The sequence below is a fragment of the Gossypium hirsutum genome, chromosome D05, assembly GCF_007990345.1.
Source record: "Gossypium hirsutum isolate 1008001.06 chromosome D05, Gossypium_hirsutum_v2.1, whole genome shotgun sequence".
NCBI classification, from domain to species: Eukaryota; Viridiplantae; Streptophyta; class Magnoliopsida; order Malvales; family Malvaceae; genus Gossypium; species Gossypium hirsutum.
This window is the reverse complement of record NC_053441.1, coordinates 8,927,267-8,945,501: the sequence shown is the minus strand read 5'-3', so window position 1 is coordinate 8,945,501 and position 18,235 is coordinate 8,927,267. Positions and strand designations below refer to the sequence as shown.

General features: G+C 34.5%; 4 protein-coding genes and 1 pseudogene across 5 annotated transcripts; 1 reads left to right on the top strand and 4 right to left on the bottom strand.

The window, feature by feature from the left end:
• Positions 1–84: 84 nt before the first annotated feature.
• On the bottom strand, positions 85–3,693 carry LOC107906262 (ATPase GET3B). The gene is made up of 11 exons (XM_016833220.2): positions 3,384–3,693; positions 2,762–2,973; positions 2,599–2,661; positions 2,411–2,521; positions 1,827–1,901; positions 1,662–1,730; positions 1,517–1,582; positions 1,301–1,375; positions 1,129–1,227; positions 637–771; positions 85–509 (listed from the first exon to the last, which is right to left on the bottom strand). Exons 1-11 carry the CDS (start codon positions 3,556–3,558, stop codon positions 372–374), a joined length of 1,218 nt encoding a protein of 405 aa, XP_016688709.2. The 5' UTR covers positions 3,559–3,693; the 3' UTR covers positions 85–371.
• Positions 3,694–6,020: 2,327 nt separating this feature from the next.
• On the top strand, positions 6,021–10,274 carry LOC107906258 (uncharacterized). 2 transcript variants are annotated; one of them, XM_016833217.2, is made up of 10 exons: positions 6,021–6,326; positions 6,556–6,606; positions 7,653–7,769; positions 7,943–8,377; positions 8,485–8,918; positions 9,036–9,135; positions 9,294–9,353; positions 9,437–9,526; positions 9,609–9,719; positions 9,804–10,274. In XM_016833217.2, exons 1-10 carry the CDS (start codon positions 6,279–6,281, stop codon positions 10,110–10,112), a joined length of 1,755 nt encoding a protein of 584 aa, XP_016688706.2. In that variant the 5' UTR covers positions 6,021–6,278; the 3' UTR covers positions 10,113–10,274. The 2 variants fall into 2 exon arrangements, with proteins under 2 accessions (XP_016688706.2, XP_016688704.2); XM_016833215.2 differs by having other exon boundaries at positions 6,022–6,326; positions 9,600–9,719.
• Positions 10,275–10,444: 170 nt separating this feature from the next.
• On the bottom strand, positions 10,445–12,150 carry LOC107906260 (protein LYK5). Its single transcript, XM_016833218.2, has one exon. The coding sequence runs from the start codon at positions 11,860–11,862 to the stop codon at positions 10,555–10,557; it is 1,308 nt and encodes a 435-aa protein (XP_016688707.2). The 5' UTR covers positions 11,863–12,150; the 3' UTR covers positions 10,445–10,554.
• Positions 12,151–15,586: 3,436 nt separating this feature from the next.
• Positions 15,587–16,654, bottom strand: LOC107902737 (kiwellin-like; annotated as a pseudogene).
• Positions 16,655–17,175: 521 nt separating this feature from the next.
• LOC107903223 (kiwellin) lies at positions 17,176–18,012 on the bottom strand. Its single transcript, XM_016829264.2, has one exon. It carries the CDS (start codon positions 17,991–17,993, stop codon positions 17,346–17,348), a length of 648 nt encoding a protein of 215 aa, XP_016684753.1. The 5' UTR covers positions 17,994–18,012; the 3' UTR covers positions 17,176–17,345.
• Between the last annotated feature and the right edge of the window lie 223 nt (positions 18,013–18,235).

The window sequence follows — 18,235 nt, the reverse complement described above, 5'->3', positions numbered from 1 at the left end:
ACCAAATCAAAGTTTGCAATTTTATTTTAGAAAAGTTAATTTCTTTTGTTTAATTATAAGAAGAAAATATCAAAATCAAGTAGGATTAAATATTTCAAACCACATAACAACCTAATCTAAGCCAAATAACTCATGACAAAGAAAACCACTAGCAAAACAGTTTGTGCAGCATCACCATGCAATTTTTCTTAATACTTAATACTTTTTTATTTATTATATTTACTGATACAATTGTTCTTTCTTGGATTTAATTTGAAGGCTTTATCGGATAATTACAAGTTCTATATGAATTTGTTTAGATACCATAAGGTAGGATAAAATTAGTGTTACAAATAAAATTCTAAAATAACAACCCAAAAAATAAAATAAAATCATCTCCAAACGATATCACCCATAAACTTAAGAGCTGGAACACCTCTTATCTCTAAATCAACTAAATCTGCTTCAATTATCCTCAAGTTGGCAAGTTCTGGGTCATTGCGGATCATGTCAATGGCACGCATTTGGTCCTGTATCATAACACTCACACACTTAAGCGAAATGCACAGCTCGTACAATATGCAAACAAGGCAGCAATTTTTGGATCATGATTTTCATGGTTTACAACTAGTATGCTGAAGAAGAAATTAATCTTACCTTCCTTTTGGTACTGCAAAACTTGCAACCAGATACGGATGGAGGTAAAATCTGGTTGACAATAAGTCTGTGAACAGGTACACATTCTTTCCTCAATGATGCATGCAGCCTAGATGACTCATTTATTGCCATTACCTACATAAATGAACCAATTAGAGATTCACATAACTCATTTGCATAATTAAAAATTAAACTTCATTCTACTTGGTTTTGTTTGATAAAGCCAGCCCAACATTGAGGTCGTTAAAGTGTTTTGGAGAATTATGCAAAAAATAATAATGCATTGTTAGTAGTTCTACGGCAAAATAGCTGCCAAAGAGTTTTGCTAACCATCTTCCAACTCAGCTACAAGTACATTACCTAGTCAACAAGTTAAGCAGATATTTTATTCTAAAAATGGCACGAATATTTGATTGATCAGTACACAGAGAATGGTAGTCACAACGTTAAAAGTTGCACCGTGTCGACAAGAAAGTGAAATCAAGGTCTTACTGATGGTATGGTTACTATAACAAACTCTGTGGAATTGGAATCCCGGAAAAGGTCTCGCACTTTGGTCATCCTCTCCCTCAGTTGCTGTAGTTTGTCAGGCTACATACTCCAAAAGATAATGGTTAGGACTTAAATACATACCAAAACCTTCCAAGGAGACATTTGTGCTTACCACATCCTGCTGTTCTGCTGCTTTCCCAAGAACAGATTTGAAGGTTGAAGCTGCTGAAGCTAACTTCTGCTTGAACTGAGTTTCACAAAATAGATCAGAAGCAGATTATATCTACTAGGTTTCGAGCAAGGAAAACAGATAAGTTGATCTGATCGGTGGGATCCATACAGTAATGACTCGAGAGTAACAGTACTGAAGCTTCCAATTTTATTATACCTTCATAATTTTCCCAATGGATGCATCCAAGAAGTCAGGCAAGGACAAAAGCCGAAGCGTATGGCCCTGTAAAATATTCAATAGAAATTAAAATCATTCACCAACTTCAAAAGCAGTTGAATATGCTAAAAGGTTGTCCACTGACCGTGGGTGCAGTATCAAACACTATCCGGCTAAACATACTGTACTGTGATGATTCAACAATTTGCATCACCTACAAAGCAGCTGCAGGGTTAGGATGAAAAAAAGTCCCAAATGAAGGAAAATAACATAAAAAAGTAATTAGAAATGGATCAAGGCATATACATGCCTTGGAAATTGCTATAGCTTCATCTAAACCTGGCGGAGGGGTATCCAACAGCTCTCCTAGTTTCAGATCCCCAAACTTCAAAGGAGCAACCAAAAAAATGTCAGGTGCAACAATGAAGGAACAAATCTCAAACAAAATTGAGATGCCGCTGGTAGGTTAAAGGTAAAAATTAGGGAGAAAGGATCAGAACTAGGCACAAGGGGCTATACATGGGCCAGAATGCTGCCCAGAGTAATAACAAATGTTTCACTATTGTTCATCATCTTAAAATTGGTTTGAAGGAATCAAAAGAGCTTTACTTTTTCTCTTCTTTAATCTACTTCAGGAGCCAAAACAAACTCCACTCCCAGAATCCTGGTTAGAATAGAAAACTATGAGCAAAAATGTTAATTAAATCACCATTATGACACAAGTCCATTTACTTGGAACATTATGTTGTTCGCTAGCCAGTAGCAACTCGAATTATCAAAACCTCATGCAAGACATAAATTAAGTTGTAACATATCCTTCTTCCATTATAATGATGATAAACATAATGATAGTCACAGCTTATAAATGTAATAACGTGCAAGACTTGTATCCACCTGATCAGCAAGCATCCCAAGGCCCATGTTATTCATAAAATCTTTGACAGCACTCCCACCATTCTTTTGACTTGAAGTTCGGAAATCCTCTTTAGCTTTCTCGGGATTTATCTGTCATAATTCTAAGGTTTAAAAATATGCAACAAATAATGAGCTAATGTGAAAAAATTCAACCTAAAACCATACACCTCTAGAGCAAACAAAGGAGAATTCAATCCTTCAATAGGAACAAGATCCCCTCCTGCCAAATCCTTGAGATAATGAAGAAAGCAGATTGTTAAAGAAGGGTCCCATAAACTTCCATTATCAAGCATTTTCTATTTAGAGTTAAAAGAACAGAAGCATATTTACCTGGGCAAAAGAGTCACTTAAGGAGTGAGCAGGATCAGTTGAGATGACAATGGTAGGGTGCCCGTGGTCTGCAAATTTTACAGCAAGGGAAGCAGCACAGCTTGTTTTCCCAACACCTCCTTTCCCACCTAGGAAGTAATACTTACGCTGTGGTCCAATGACCATCTCATCAAACCTAGCAGCTGGATCAACAATAGTTGCTACAGATCTCACTGCAACCAACAACATATAAACAAATGTCAGCATACTAGTTCTAAGGCAATTTTACTTAAACTTCATTTTGCCTTAAATTTGCAGTGTGATTTGCAAGAATACCAAATGAGCTTAACTAACAAAGAATCCTGCTTGAACTGAAGTATCCGTTAATGGTCCACACAAGCTAGCTGTATAAGTATATATAGAATTTATCACAGTAAAGATCCCTCGTTTATGCTCTGGAGTAGTAACACAACAAATTTCTAATTGCCCAAGAATGTTTGAAACTCTGAATACAGTGAAACTCGGAAGCGTTTCCCATTTTGTCAATAGGGAAAACAACCACTACAATCAATCACCAAGCTGATCACTTATGATCAATTGGGCAAACAAAATACACAGTGGTATAAATGAGAAGATGGGTTACCTTGCAAAGGTACAGTATTTGGTCTTTTACATGTTAGAACTGAAACAGAAGTCAAACTTGCTGTGATTCTATGACAAGGGATGTTGTTTTGAGGTTTGGGCATGTAATGAGACAGCGTGATGAGAATCAAGTTTCCTGGAATACGTGAAATAGAACGGAGACAACGAGATAACATCTTAGAGTTGAATATGGGTACCACAAAAACCTGGGAAAATATACGATTTCAATTGGAAGTTTAATTTGACTGCACTTCGCCGTGAGTGTGATGATGCAGAGGAGACAATGCCAGGGGCGGCAACAGCACGGTAGTAACTTGTAAGGGTTTAATTTGGGTTTAAGGAATCGCCACGTCATTAGACAGAAATCGCCACATGTAGAAAGCGCAAACCCACGTACTTCATTATAAGGCCCTAAATTAGATAAATGTACTTCTTTTTAAAAGTTGATGTCAGCTAAAATTTTCATCCTTTTATATAAAATTTATAAAGTTTTACATCTTTTAAATTTGACATTTACTTTTTAAAATTAAATTTGGCTCTTAATTTAAGAAAAAAAACTAAATTTTACCTTCAATCTTTCAAAAAGTATCAAATTGTTATTTTTAATGAAAATACTAATTAAAATGTTAAAATTTTAAATTTTATAGCATTATATGGTAATCCACATATACTTCATTCTTTTTTTTAATTTTTTTAAAATTTTAAATTTTGTAAATATTTTTATAAAATTTAAATTAATCATTAACAGAGCATAAAAGATAAATAATGTCATGTCAATATGAAATTTTTATGGACTATCATGTAGGTTGACAGGCCAACATTATTAAAAAATTAATGTTTTAATTAACATTTTCATTTAAAAATTCATTTGACTATTTTTGAAATATTAATGGCCAAAATTAACTAAAAAAATAAAGGCTGATTTAATAAAAAATTAAATGTTGAGGACTAATTTTATTGTTATGTTTATATAAAATATATAAAAATCAATTTAAATTTTGATTGGACACTCATTTTATATTTTATATAAAAAATTTAAAAAAATTAAACTAACATGGAAAGTAATGGAATTTGAACACAAACCATCATAATTACTATAGCCTAACTTAACCAATTTAGCTAAACTCTCATTTGTTTTTAGAATTAATTGCACTAAACATCCCAAGTTATGACACTCATTTTAAATTGGTTTCCAAATTTTAAAACATTCTAATTACATCATTAAATTGTCAATGTTATATCAATAAAGTCCTTCCATTACTAAAATCATTAATTTAACCATTAAATGAAACGTCAAATCTTATGTGGCATAATTTAAATGATTTTTTAAAAATAAATGAATATCGTAGAAATGATGTTGTAAAAATAATGGTTTTGAGGTTTTCGGAACGATTACAAAAACTATTGTTCACTCTCTTCTTTTTTCGATCTTATTTTATCTTTAGTTTTTAATTTTAAAAGTTATGCAACAACCTTTTATTTTAATTTAAAATTTTCAACTTTTTATTTTTCTTTAAAATTTTCATTTTAAATTATGTCATATAAGATTTTATGTGTCATTAACGGGTAAATTAACGATTTCAATAATGGAATGACATGATTGATATGAAATCGACAGTTCGAGATATAATTAGAACATTTAGAATAAGAATCATAATTTGGAGATGTTAAATACAATTAACTCTTGTTTTTAATAATACTTTTTATAAATATAATTATTATACAAAATTTTTCACTCACATAATGAGCATACAATAATTTAGTATCAAATAATTTTTGTACATAGTTAGCAACATCACATTTATATTACAATAAATAGTTTACTAAGTTAATATAATAAATCTAGTTATAAAATTATTAAAATACTTTACTTTTAAAGGTAATTAATATTATTATATGAATTTTTTATCTTTTCATATTTTATATAATCTAAAAAAACATTTGAAAATTCAACACATGAGTAATATGTCACTCTATTAATAATTATGTATTAAAATAATTTTATAAATATATTTTTTAATATAAAATATTTTGGTACACACAATGTAATAAAATTTAAGTAATTTTTAACCCTATATTTAAACAAAGCACGAAATTAAGAAAGCTTTTGATAGCTGCGGTTCCACTAATTTGAAAAGATGTAATTCCCATTTAAAGTTGAAACCAAAAGAAAATGAAAATGACAAGAAGAATAACCCCAGTTAAATAAATTAAAATTAAAATGTATGGTTAGTGATTGTATTTCGATAAAATTTAAGATTTAATTTTTATATTTAAAATGGTTAAAGATTGTTTTGATTTAAAAATCTTAATTTAGGCATTAAAAACGTAAGTATTTTTTTGTTAAAATATGTTATTTTGGCATATTAATTATGTTGTCTTCATGTGATTGATAGAAAATAAGGACAAATTATTTTAATAATTTAAAATTTAATTAATTTTATATTTTAGTTTTATCATAAAGAAATTATATTCGATATTCTACATTACTTGTAGACCCTAAAAAGGAAAATCTCAAATAGAAGGTATAACAACGAAGTTATCCTCGAAAAGACCACGATTGCAAGCTACGTCAAAGCAAGTTAAAAAAAACCCACTTACCGCCATTGTGTGCTTTACAATCTGCACGATGTCCCACTCACAAGTGAGACGGTTAGCCCAATTCCTGAAAGCTCCAGTTCATCTTCACCTCCACAGTTCTTTCCATACTTCTCTTGATTCTATGTTTCAAATAATAGTACCTCAACACCAACCAGCCACTCTTTCTTTGAGTTTAAGCTTTGGTCTTCCCCCCAACCCCCCCTGCCTTCATCAAAACCTGCTCACCCCTTTCTTGTTTGTAATTAATGTTTCGTATCCACCCATTGGTTGGTCGGGTTGAAAATTGAAGGTATTCATGGCCAGTCAAGCAGACTTGTCTGTTAATAACATGTCCTTGGAGATTGTAAGTTTGGCTTCTTAATTTAATGCCTCTTTCGTTGGTTCGGTATAATACTACTATATCTATGATTCTTGAATGTGGAAATATACACTTTTATTCAACCACTTTATATAACATGTTTTTGTGATCTCCTTCATGTTACTTATGGGGTTTGATTTTTGGCCTTTTTTTTTTTAAAATTTGTTCATTCATTTTGCCTGCTGCTTCATTTGATTTCACCTTGGAATTCCAGAGGAAAAAGAAGCTCAGCGGACAGCAAAAGAAAGAGGTGCTTGAAAGAGAGGTATGGGAATAAATCATCTCTCATTTTTCTTATATGTATATATTCTATGATTACCATGGATTTTCAACAATAAAAATGAATCGATATGATTCTGATCCATCATCATCCATGTTTAAAAGACAGACATCCGTTTCCATAAATGTTTGACTGCAACTGTGTGCAATAAATACATTATTATTGATAGCACAAAACGTTGATCGTTTTCCTTTACTTGATTAATGAAAATGAGAGAGAGAGAGAGAGAATCATGGTTTATTAATTTTTCACTTTTAAACAACCAGTTCTCCCTGGGAACTCCCTATAATGAGTTTCTTCTCAAATACTCAAAGGTATTGCAGGCATTATCATTCCTTTCTCCTAAAACGCAATATTAGCTTACGGATTTATTTTCAGAATTAGGCTTTCACTTATTTAACAAGGTTACACACCAGAATGTGGATGTTGAGTACACTTACCAATTTTGCACATGATGCCAAAAATAAATACAGAAAATAATATAATAAACATGATATAATTAATATGAAATATTTAACACCAAGTATTTTCATGTAGTTAAAGTATGAAATTTATACACTAAAAAAGAAAATGTGAGACACCAGTCACACCATATTACTATATTTGAGTATGCACGGTCAAAACCCATTTGCCAACATCTGGATTGCAATTAGCAAGCACCGGATCAGAGTGGCTTTGTCTCTTGTCCAGAAAGGGCAGTTGTAAGGGAGGATCAACTATTCTATACCGTTTTTATGCCCTTGCGTATGGCCTATAAATTTTGAAGATATGGTTTTAGACCAGTTTCAGCTGCAGGTAACTTTTATTTAACCATCCAAGAAATGGTATTTTCAATTACTTTACAGCGCTGCAAATGATTCGGTATATCTAGTTGAGTAATTAGAAGTGCATGGTTGTTAACGCAAATCATGACATGTTATGATTTAAAGATGTATAGAATACTTATCGTTGGTGTCAAGTTTTCTTTCGGTTGGCACATCTAAAATATGAATGAAATGCTAATGTAAATGATGTTTCTTTTATATTTATAGATCTCCATGCTTCAGAAAATGCTAAATCAAGAAGAAAAGATGCATGAGATTCTAACACGAGTACATCATCAAGAGGCTGGCTCTTCCATCTCCATCCCCAATTTCCTCCCTCCAAAGGCAAGGCTGTTCTTTCCCTATTCCTTGCATGCATGCTTTGAGGGCATATTTGACTTGACTTCTTAAGTTCTCTTCATATTATTAATGTATGGTAGGAAGAAACATTAGACAAAAGAAGCATTTAGTAAACAGCTGAGTGATCAAATCCATTATCCATGTTTAAAATTTTACAGACGAAGGAGCTGTTAGCAGAGCTGGCTATGGTTGAGGGTGAGATAGCTCGTTTAGAAAGCCAAATAAGCCAACTTCGACTTGATCTAAAACAGGAAAAGGAAGCTACCAAGGCAAAACAATGGCAACCTGGGAGTCTAATGTCTTACCTTCAAGGCCATCCATCCACTACATCTAACCCAAACCCCATTAAGCAAGGTGGTCAGGAAAAGGTGGTTTTTGAGACAAAAGCTTTGCATTTCATTAGCAAAGCTATTAAAGGGGATTATACTCTTAGCGACTTCAGTCTGAACGAGAGAATGGACTCAAGATTACTTTCTGAGCAGAAAGAAAACCAGTTCCAGGGAGAGGTTAAATTTCAAGAGAGGGTTCCTAGGAAAAGCAGTTTGTTGAAGGCAGCTTCGCCTTTACGAGACCTTCGGCATCCATCGCCCAAGGTATGGCCCTAGTTATTCTGTTTCCCAAAGATTCCGCTGAACCTGATATGAAGGTTTTTGAATTATATTTTGTGTATACTGAGATTTTTTTTTCTTTCAATTTCCAGCTAAGGGAACGTATTCCAGAGTCGAACTGGGACCTCCCGCCGAAATCTCTATCGAGTACACTGCTTTCAGAAGAGAGCAACCAGAATTGGCATCCCAACAAGCTATCTGAGAATATCATGAAATGTTTGAACTTTATTTTTGTCAGGCTACTTAGAACATCAAGAGCAATGGAACTGGAGAAATCAGGCCCTATTACCAGGTTTATGAGCACTCCCTTAAGCTCAAGAAGCTTTAGGGTGGAAAGTACTCTAAATCCAAAGTCAAGCCTTGGGTCACAGAAAGAATCGAGGCAACAAGACCCCTATGGTATCTTCGACATGGAAGAGTCTATTCCAAGGGACATTGGCCCTTACAAGAACCTGGTCATATTCGCATCAAACTCAATGGACCCCAAATGCATTTCAAGTTCTATTCCTTTACTTAAAAAGCTAAGGTCTGCTGCATAATCTGGATACAAGTCAAGTTCTTATAGAAATTATTATAAAAATTTCAGAAGCAACAGAATGAAGAAAGGCAATTTCTGATCCATTTCTCTGTTTTCCATCTTCAGGGTGCTGATGAGCAATCTCCAGAAAGTGGACCTGAGATCGTTGACTTACCAGCAAAAATTAGCATTCTGGATCAACATGTACAATGCCTGCATCATGCATGTATAGTATGGAAAAGAATTTACATTTCCTTTTGTTTATTTCTCTTGAGTGGGGGTCTTTGCTTGGTTTGTGCTTAACCTTACATTAAATGTTGTGCTGCTTTCTTTTTATTTAAGCCCCCTCCTTTTGTATGTGTGGGTTGACATTACTAGTTACAGGGATATCTCCAATATGGTGTGCCTAATACCCCAGAAAAGTTTTTGACACTGATGAACAAGGTACATTCCTAGTTAGTTTCCTAAGTGCTTCTGCATGTATATCAAATCTTTCGCCAAAATAGCAACATGACAATGAGTTTCAGGCAAATCTCAACGTTGGAGGCAACACAATAAGTGCGCAAGCAATGGAGCACTATATTCTGAGGAAACCAGCATCTTCAAACATGAAAGAGGTACATTTTTAACACTGTTCTGCTTCTGCTTGAGAGTTTGTCCTAGTTATAATAAAACCATGATTTCTCTAAGGCTTATCAGAAGGATGACAAGGATGATCAAGAAGCCATTGTCCGCAAACTTTATGGACTCCAATTGATGGATCCGAATGTCACATTTGCCCTGAGCTGCGGAACTCGGTCTTCTCCTGCAGTAAGTTTGGGTATTAATTTTGGAACTCTTTCTATGGCAGATGTACCTGATCCAAAGAAACTCTTGAATAAATTTCCGTGGCAGGTGAGAATATACACGGCTGATGGAGTTGCAGCTGAACTGGAGAAATCAAAATTAGAATACTTGCAAGCTTCAATTGCGGTGACCAACACAAAAAAGATTGCACTCCCTGAGCTTCTGCTTCGAAACATGTTTGATTTTTCAGTTGATATGACCTCATTGGTCCAGTGGGTTTGTCAGCAGTTACCCACATCTGGTTCACTAAGGAAATCAATGGTGGACTGCTTCAGGAGCCACAATAGTGGCAAGGTATCCATCACTGTGGAGAAAATACCATATGACTTCGAATTCCAATATCTGTTGGCAATGTAAACAAGATTGTTTTCCAACTTTCCTTTGTTTGTCATGAAAGAAAATATGAAATTAAATAAGAGAAAATGAACAAACAGCTTAAATAATAAGAAAAAAGAGAATCAATTTCTTTACATCTTCCCATACTTGTAGATCCATATTTCTCTTTAACAAAGCAAATTCGCAGTAACATTTTCTAAGATTGACCTAATTTGCAGTTACCTGCTGCCTACGGGACAATTATTCTGTTTTCCTAATATTAAACTATTGAGATTTCAATTTTCAACCCAAAAAGCAAATCAAAATCTGTATCTTCGTTTTCTCCCACTTCTGTCAATATCTAAGGCGAATCATTAACAAAGTCCTCTAATTTTTTTAAAAAAAATCATTTTAATTTGGAAAAAATTTCTTATGCCATTAGAAAAACAGTATGAATTAAAGAATGAGCCGCCATATATCCAACTCATCTGGGTGCCAAGGAGACCGAAATGCCTGTTGGAACTTTTACATTATCCAACCAAATCCTCGACTCAAGATAAAGTTTGGATATCTTCCCTGCCACGCGTCCCATATCAGGCCGGTTATCAGGATCCACGTGTACGCAATCCAACGCTAGTCGTATCAACTTCTCCGCCACCTCAACTGGAAACGAATCATTCATCCTCCTATCAACCCACTGCCTCAACCCTTCCCTTCCCTCCGCCATGGCTGCCGTAGCAGTATCTATCACAGATGTCCTTAGAAAATCACCGGTTTCTTTGTCGTATCGGTATTTCAACGGTTCCTCCCCGGATAGTAGCTCCAAAATCACTACTCCGAAGGCGAAAACATCAGATTTCTGTGTCACGCTGCCGCTGGATCTGAATTCCGGCGACATGTAATCTCTCAACCCTTCGAAATGCCTATCTCCACTATCATATCTCTTCAATTCCCTAAAACTCGCGTTACTTTCTTTGATTTCTGTTTCTCGTTTCGAAGAGCCGGTTTCTAGCGTTTCGATGGCGTCCGTTTCGCTACGAAGCTGTGTCGTTCCAAAATGGCAAATCTTGGCATTGAAAAAAGGCTCTGTGACAATAATGCTACTGCTCTTAATGTGATTATGAACGATGCTGAGATTTAATCCGGTGTTATTGTGAACATAGTCGAGACCGTGAGCGAGGTCCGTAGCGATTTGCATTCGCGAAATCCACGTCGAGAGAACAGTATAGCTCGGGTTTCTAGGGTTTCTCAAGCACTCAACGAGATTTGATCCTTGTATGAACTCATAAACAAGGTAAATATGATCGCCGGATATGGAAGCGCCGAGGAGTTTGATTATACTCATGTGATTGCTTCTACAAATGATGGACAGTCGTTCTTTCAGTTGAGACGTCTGGATTTTACGGCGAAACTTGCGTTGGAAAACGACAGTATCACGGCCCCTGAGGTTGCAGCGCCAGCAAGCAGCGGCAGAGACGGCAGAGGAGGAAGTGGAGGAGTAGCGCTTGGCTAAGAAGTTGTTGGTGGCAGTTCGGATTTCGGTTATGTCGTAGATGTGAGGATTTTCGGAGAGGGATTCGCGGAGGCTTGAAAGAGAAGATTGACATGACAGCGAGGTATCCCACGACGTATCTTTCGTGTAAGATGAAGTGTTAGTGTAGGCTGCGGTGGTGGGATTAGATTCAGAAGTGGAGGGAGATGGGCTCAGGTGACTCGCTGGAGTTCGAGGGAACTGAGTCGAGCGAGTTCGTGGAGTTCGGGATGAGGTAGGTTCCGACGTGTTGGCTCCCATATTTGGTTCTGCTTCTAAAGAGACGAGGACGAAATTGAAAATTCAACAAAGCAAAAAAGGGCGTTGTTCTTGGATAATAATAAATGAAAATTTGGTCAAAAGCAAGCAGAATGGACTACGGTTATTTGTGATATCAGCCAGACCAAAAGGCATGAATGAGGTCGGCCTGCTGCTAACCTACGCATGTGCAAAAGGCGCATGATAGCTTGTAGATACTATTCGACTACCTATCAGATCCGATGACTCATAGAGAGTTTAGATAAAAATACTAAATTTAGAAAATGAGTTTAGATAAAATTTAAGGCTGTTTTATATGAGTTAAGTCTTAGACAATAATTTTATGTTTAAACTCAACTCGACTTAAATATATTATATTATAAAACATGATTATATTAATTATATATATTAAGTAATAATTATATTTATATTAAATTATTAACTTGATAATAATTAAATCATTCCTCAAAACTTAAAAAAAAATTTATCCAACTAAATAACTTAATTCAAACTATAAAATTTTAAATATTATATTTAGTACAATAAAATATATTATAGTTATTTGTGCATTTTAATATAATAAAACATTTATTATATTTGTGGTGGTATTTTTTTAATATAAAAGTTTTTAATGTGTTAGAAAATTTTTATTTTAGCGTTTATTTATTGCATTATATATTTTAAAAAATTTGTTTTTAAATAAAAACTAATCTAAAAAATCAAATATGGGCAGGGCGAGTTGGGTCCGATTCAAGTTTACCTTAATTTCTTAAATTGAATTGGGTTGAGCACGGACTTGAAAAATTAATCTAAATATATTACATGAACTCTACCCATGAGCACATCTAGATTCTACTCCCCGTATGAAGGAACATCCCCCCCTTTTCTTTTTTCTCTTTGAGTAAACATGTCATCTTACAATAAAAGTATCATGGATGCCCTTATACTAAAAGTTAAATTATCTTTTGCTCATTTTATTAAAAATAGATAAATTAGTCTCTATGCACTAGATTAAAAAAATAAATTGGTCTTTTTGCTAATAAAATCCGTTTTTACTATTAAAAATTGGTCTCTATAAGCCAGCATAAGGTACATGGGCAAGTCACGTGTCATTGTTTGGTTATTCTGTCATTAGCAGTAGAAATAGATGAATTTTTAAAAAAGACCAATTTACTTTATGATCTAATATATAGAGACTAATTTACCTAATTTTCTAATACAAAATACAAAATACAATCTAAAATATAGTACAAAAACTTTTATGATATTTTTACTCCCAATCATCGTCTCATTTAATGTCGAGTTGGTTAGAAAATGCAGTTGGGGCTTTTAGTAAGCGAATTCAAAAGCTTCGAAAATGGCTATTACTATTTCAATATCTTTTCAAGACCATATTAATCAAAGTCTGATATTGTTTAGAAGGAGATTAGTTTCAGCATTTAGAACTTTGTGGTCAGAAAGTAAAGTTGATTTATAATATATATATAATATATCAAATGAGGGAAATGGGAACAAGGATGTTAAGAACAAAAGTTTGAATGCATAAAAGTTATTTGACGGGTTTCCTGAACAAAAAATTAAGGCAGTATGTTTATTTGAACCTTAGAATCAACTTGACAATGATTTGGTTAGGTTTATGACCCAACCTTATATTGTAAAATCACAAGTGTCTTACTTTACATCATTACAATTTTTGTTGCGCTAATCACAATCTGAAAAGGTAAAATCTCCAACTAGACTACAGTTTTACTAAATCGGTTTGAATGCGCAAGTGTGTGCACAAGACAGGAGGCATGAGCTAGAAGCCTTGAAGTGACAAGTTTGACCAAAAGCTTCATCTTGGCGGATGAATTAGATTCATTTATGCGAAGAAACTGTAGCTACCGATGATCCTTTTGACAAATGGGTTGCAACTTGTTTCAATGTGACAGTTAACTACCATGCAGTGCTTTCATACATGGAGGTCAATAAATGGAGAAAGGCGTTTTTTGTTATATGCGACACACAGTAGCTGCAATTTTATGATCTTTGCTTGAGTGGGGACACTAAACTCTTGCCTTGGAATGTTGGAAAACAATTTTGCAAAAGATAGGCTCTCGATGCCACTACCCAAATCATTTTCAATCTCCCTTAATTTTCAATAAGTGGGCTCTTCCTGCCCATTGCAGGCTCTAACAGTAACGCGTCTCTGTTTCTGCTCATACGCTAATCTAATATGTGATCTTCCATAGTTTTTAAACCTTTCATTTTATTCTTGTCCCATTCAAATAATACTTGATATTTCCACTACAAATATGTGATTCTCCCACAACACCTTTTTTGCAAGACACAAAATAGAACGCAACTCTTGTGCCCTGTCCCTGCCCCTGCCCCTGCCCCTGCCCTTCTATAAAGTCATGTCATGTTGTATTATGCTAATCTAGTAAAGTGAGTATGGAGAATATGATTCTGCAGCATTTGTTAGACAATTATTGCTCAAGTTTTACAATTTATAATTGTCATGTGTATTTAACCTCACCATGAGTAATTATTATGAGTAAATTTTATCCGATTTTTTATTTGTTTGTGTTTTATATTAATTTGATCTTATATTATAACTGTTTAAACATATATTTATGATTGTATTGTACTTTTAATTATAAAAAAACTTACCCAAGATACATGAATAAGTGTTACAGAAAACTTTTCACTGGCATAAAACAAGTCACTTTTTTCAGGCTAAAATTAAACCTGAGACTATGGCCCGAGTAACGTTCGCAATCCTTGCATTTTTTATCTAATCTCTGAACTGTCCGCACTACATCAGACCCATCAGCATCAATGTTCTTACAAGATAAGATGGCAGATAAGAATGCTCTTTAGTACATTTTACTGTAGCTATATACTATATAACCATTAATAAGGTTCCCAAGAGAGTAAATTGCCGCAACGCCCTGGACGAAAATCGATCTCAATCTCAACAGTTGTATTTGAAGAGATATTTCTCCATTTTCGATCGTCATGTTCGTAACAAGGCTTCATATGGGTAGATCACCTTGGTTTGGGTTGGGTTTTAAGGAATTTTAAGTCACAGACCTGGGCCACACAACTCATAGCTAGGAAATTAATGCAAACTGTGGTGGTCCTTTTTTATTATTTGTACCAGGTTGTTGACTTGTCTAGTCTTTGCAATTGGCTGTTGTTTTATTTTCAAATGTTGGAGGATGAATTTAACATTATTATTGAATAAGATATTTTTGAAAAAAAATGTGTTTTTTAAACTCCAAAAATTAACCTAAAAGAGAAACATAAAATTTTAACTTCTCATTAAATTTTTTTTTCTTTTAAAAAATGCTTCTTAAAAAAAGTGCTAAATTGGTCATTAATTCGTTTCGTAGGACAGTTAGATAGGAACACAACTTTTCATTAATTACTTGAATAAATATCACCATGTTCCAAGCATTTATTATTTTCATTTTTTAAAATTTAATCATTTTTTACATTGATTTTATATACTTCTTTTTTTCTACACGGGAGACTTTTTGTATTCTATATCACTCAATGGTTGATCTGTTGACTTGTAAACTACACTTTGTTTACGGCTTCATGGCTTGGGTTGCCATGGCCCCCTTCGTGCGTGGAATAAAACGTTGCGCTGATATTTTCCATTTTAATGAATGAAGAATTAACATACCTCATTCCTACGCTGGAATAAAAGAGATGCATTAAGCATATATGCAAATTTTAACATCGTCATTCCTTGATATATTTTTCATTAATCAGATCAAATCGCAAGGTTAATGTCCTACAGATTACAAATCAAGGCCACAAACAAGGACCATATGCCTACCAAATTCTTAGACCCTAATCTAACCCCCCTACTTTATTATCATAATAATGGTAGTATTTTAAAAGTTTAAGTTGTTCAAGTTTTCTTAAACCTTATGCCATTGACCAGGTAACATCTTCAATCCCTTTCTCTTTATTGAGCTCCAAAGCACTCCATACTGCATTAGATCCATCAATAATTTTATTATTACAAGGTCGTTGGTATGCATGTGCTTCATCACAACCATGCATTGAGTCACACTCGTCAACCACCTTAGCTGTAACACTTTTCCCATTGCTCACCATTATCCTTATCATCTTTCCACACCTTGACCCGCCATCATACCACCCAATGGAAAGTGCCACTATACGCTCAAAGTTGTCATGGGATTGCTCATCACATTTAGATCGATCTCCTCCATCGCCATCTTGGTTGAAATCACTGATTGTTAATTTAGCTTTCGTTGAGGATATGACTGGGGGTGAGCATTTGTAAGTGGTATAAGTTTTGATTTCGCACCGAAGAGGGCATGAGGGCTGGCAGTTTCCTCGTAGAGGTGCAGGGCTACTTCTTCGGCGGATATGAGTCCCCACATCGGGATCATCATTGCACTTGCTATTGGTGCAAATGAGCTGACTAGAGCAATCATTCAGGTTTTGACATGGACCGTTGCAGCCGGAGAGAGCATCAGAAAGTAAAGGAGATTATAGAGAAGAGAAAGGAAAGAGAGACTGATAACAAAATGTTTTCCATGCTAATTAGCAAAGCCAAAGACCTGCTTGTTGGAGAAAACAAATTGGCCGTTGGTATATATAGAGGGTTGCGAAGAAAAGATGTTATAAAGGAGATTTAAATGAAGACCTTTTTTTAAAACTAAACGAAGTCCTTTTTTCTGCTAAGCACAAATAAGTTTTTTTTTGAGGGGGTAATTCAATGTCCTTTTTGGAGCAACAAAGTCTTTGGATGTGCCCCACTCGGTGCTCCCATTAGTGCCTCACAAATAAACTTTTTTCTATAAAGTTATCTTTAGTCATGTGTAAGGTTACTTACCAACAATTGTAGTTTTTTATTTGGTATAATAACAATAATTTAATCCTCAATTTTTATATTTTTATATAAAAATTTTAATAATAAAAAATATTTAAAGAATAGAAATTTTTATATAAAAATTCTAAAAAAATAAAATTCCAAATATGATGAACCAGACTCTGTAATATGGGTTGACATAGTTTCATTGTTTACGTTAATCTGGGTTAAGGTTTTAACGAAGATTAAAGAATCTTAAGTTTATACAGACTTGACCAGGATTGGGAGGGTGGTGCTATTTTGTGTTTGTTTTTTGTACCAACTCGTTAACTTTTGTACCATCTTTTGGGGATCTAAACGACTTGTGATAGGGTTAGGCAGGACCATAACTTTTTATTAATTATGAAGTTTTTTTTAATTTTTTAACTTTTAATGTTTTACAAATAAATTGGATTAGCATATTTGGAAATTTTATCATCATTATTTATTGATATATTTTATCAGATCAAAGAGCAAGATTCATGTCATACGGATGCCATGGCCAAGGACCATATACCACCCTATTTTTCTCAATCTAACCCCTTAGTTTTTTACCATAATAACAATAGTATTTCAAAGTTTAAGAAATTCTTCAAGAACATATTTTTAAACCTTAGGCCATGGACCATGTAACATCTACAATTCCCACATCTTTATTGAGCTCCAAAGCACTCCACACTGCATCAGACGCATCAACAATGTTATTCTTACAAGGAGGTTGGTATGCATGTTCTTCATCACAACCACGCATGGAGTCACATTCGTCAACCACCTTAGCTGTCACATTTTTCCCATTGCTCGCTTTGATCCGTATCATCTTCTCGCACCTTGACCCACCATTATACCACCCAGTGGAAAGCGCCACTATACGCTCGGAGTTGCTATGGTATTGCTCATCACATTCAGACGGACCCCCTCCAGCACCACCTTGACTAAAATCATTGTTTGTTAATTTAGCTTTGGTGGAGGATGTAACTGGAGGTGAGCATTTATAAGTAGGATAAATTTGGCCTTGGCATTGAAGAGAACCAGAGGGCTGGCAGTTCCCAGTCGGAGGTGAGGGGCTACTTCCTCGACAGATATGAGTCCCCACATCAGGGTCATCATTGCATTTGCCGTCGATGCAAATGAGCTGACCAGAGCAATCGTTCAAGTCTCGACATGGACCATTGCAATCGGAGAGAGCATTAGAAAATAAGGGAGAATAAATTATAAAAAAGAAGAAAACAGAAAGAGAGGCTAAACGTAAAATGTTTGCCATGTAAATTAAGAAAGCTAAATAGTTTATTGTTGATTTACATGGAAGACAAATTGGACAATTTTGTGTTATATAGAGGGTTTGGAATAAAAGGATTTGAACAAACTACTTTGAAACAGAATGAAAATTTGAAGTTGGACAAAATTAAAATGGTTGACTCACGCCTAATTCGTCAAGTCTCCCCACTCTCAAGTGAACTTGGGATGCAAAATGTTGCCGCAAACTGCGTAATTTTATATCATTAA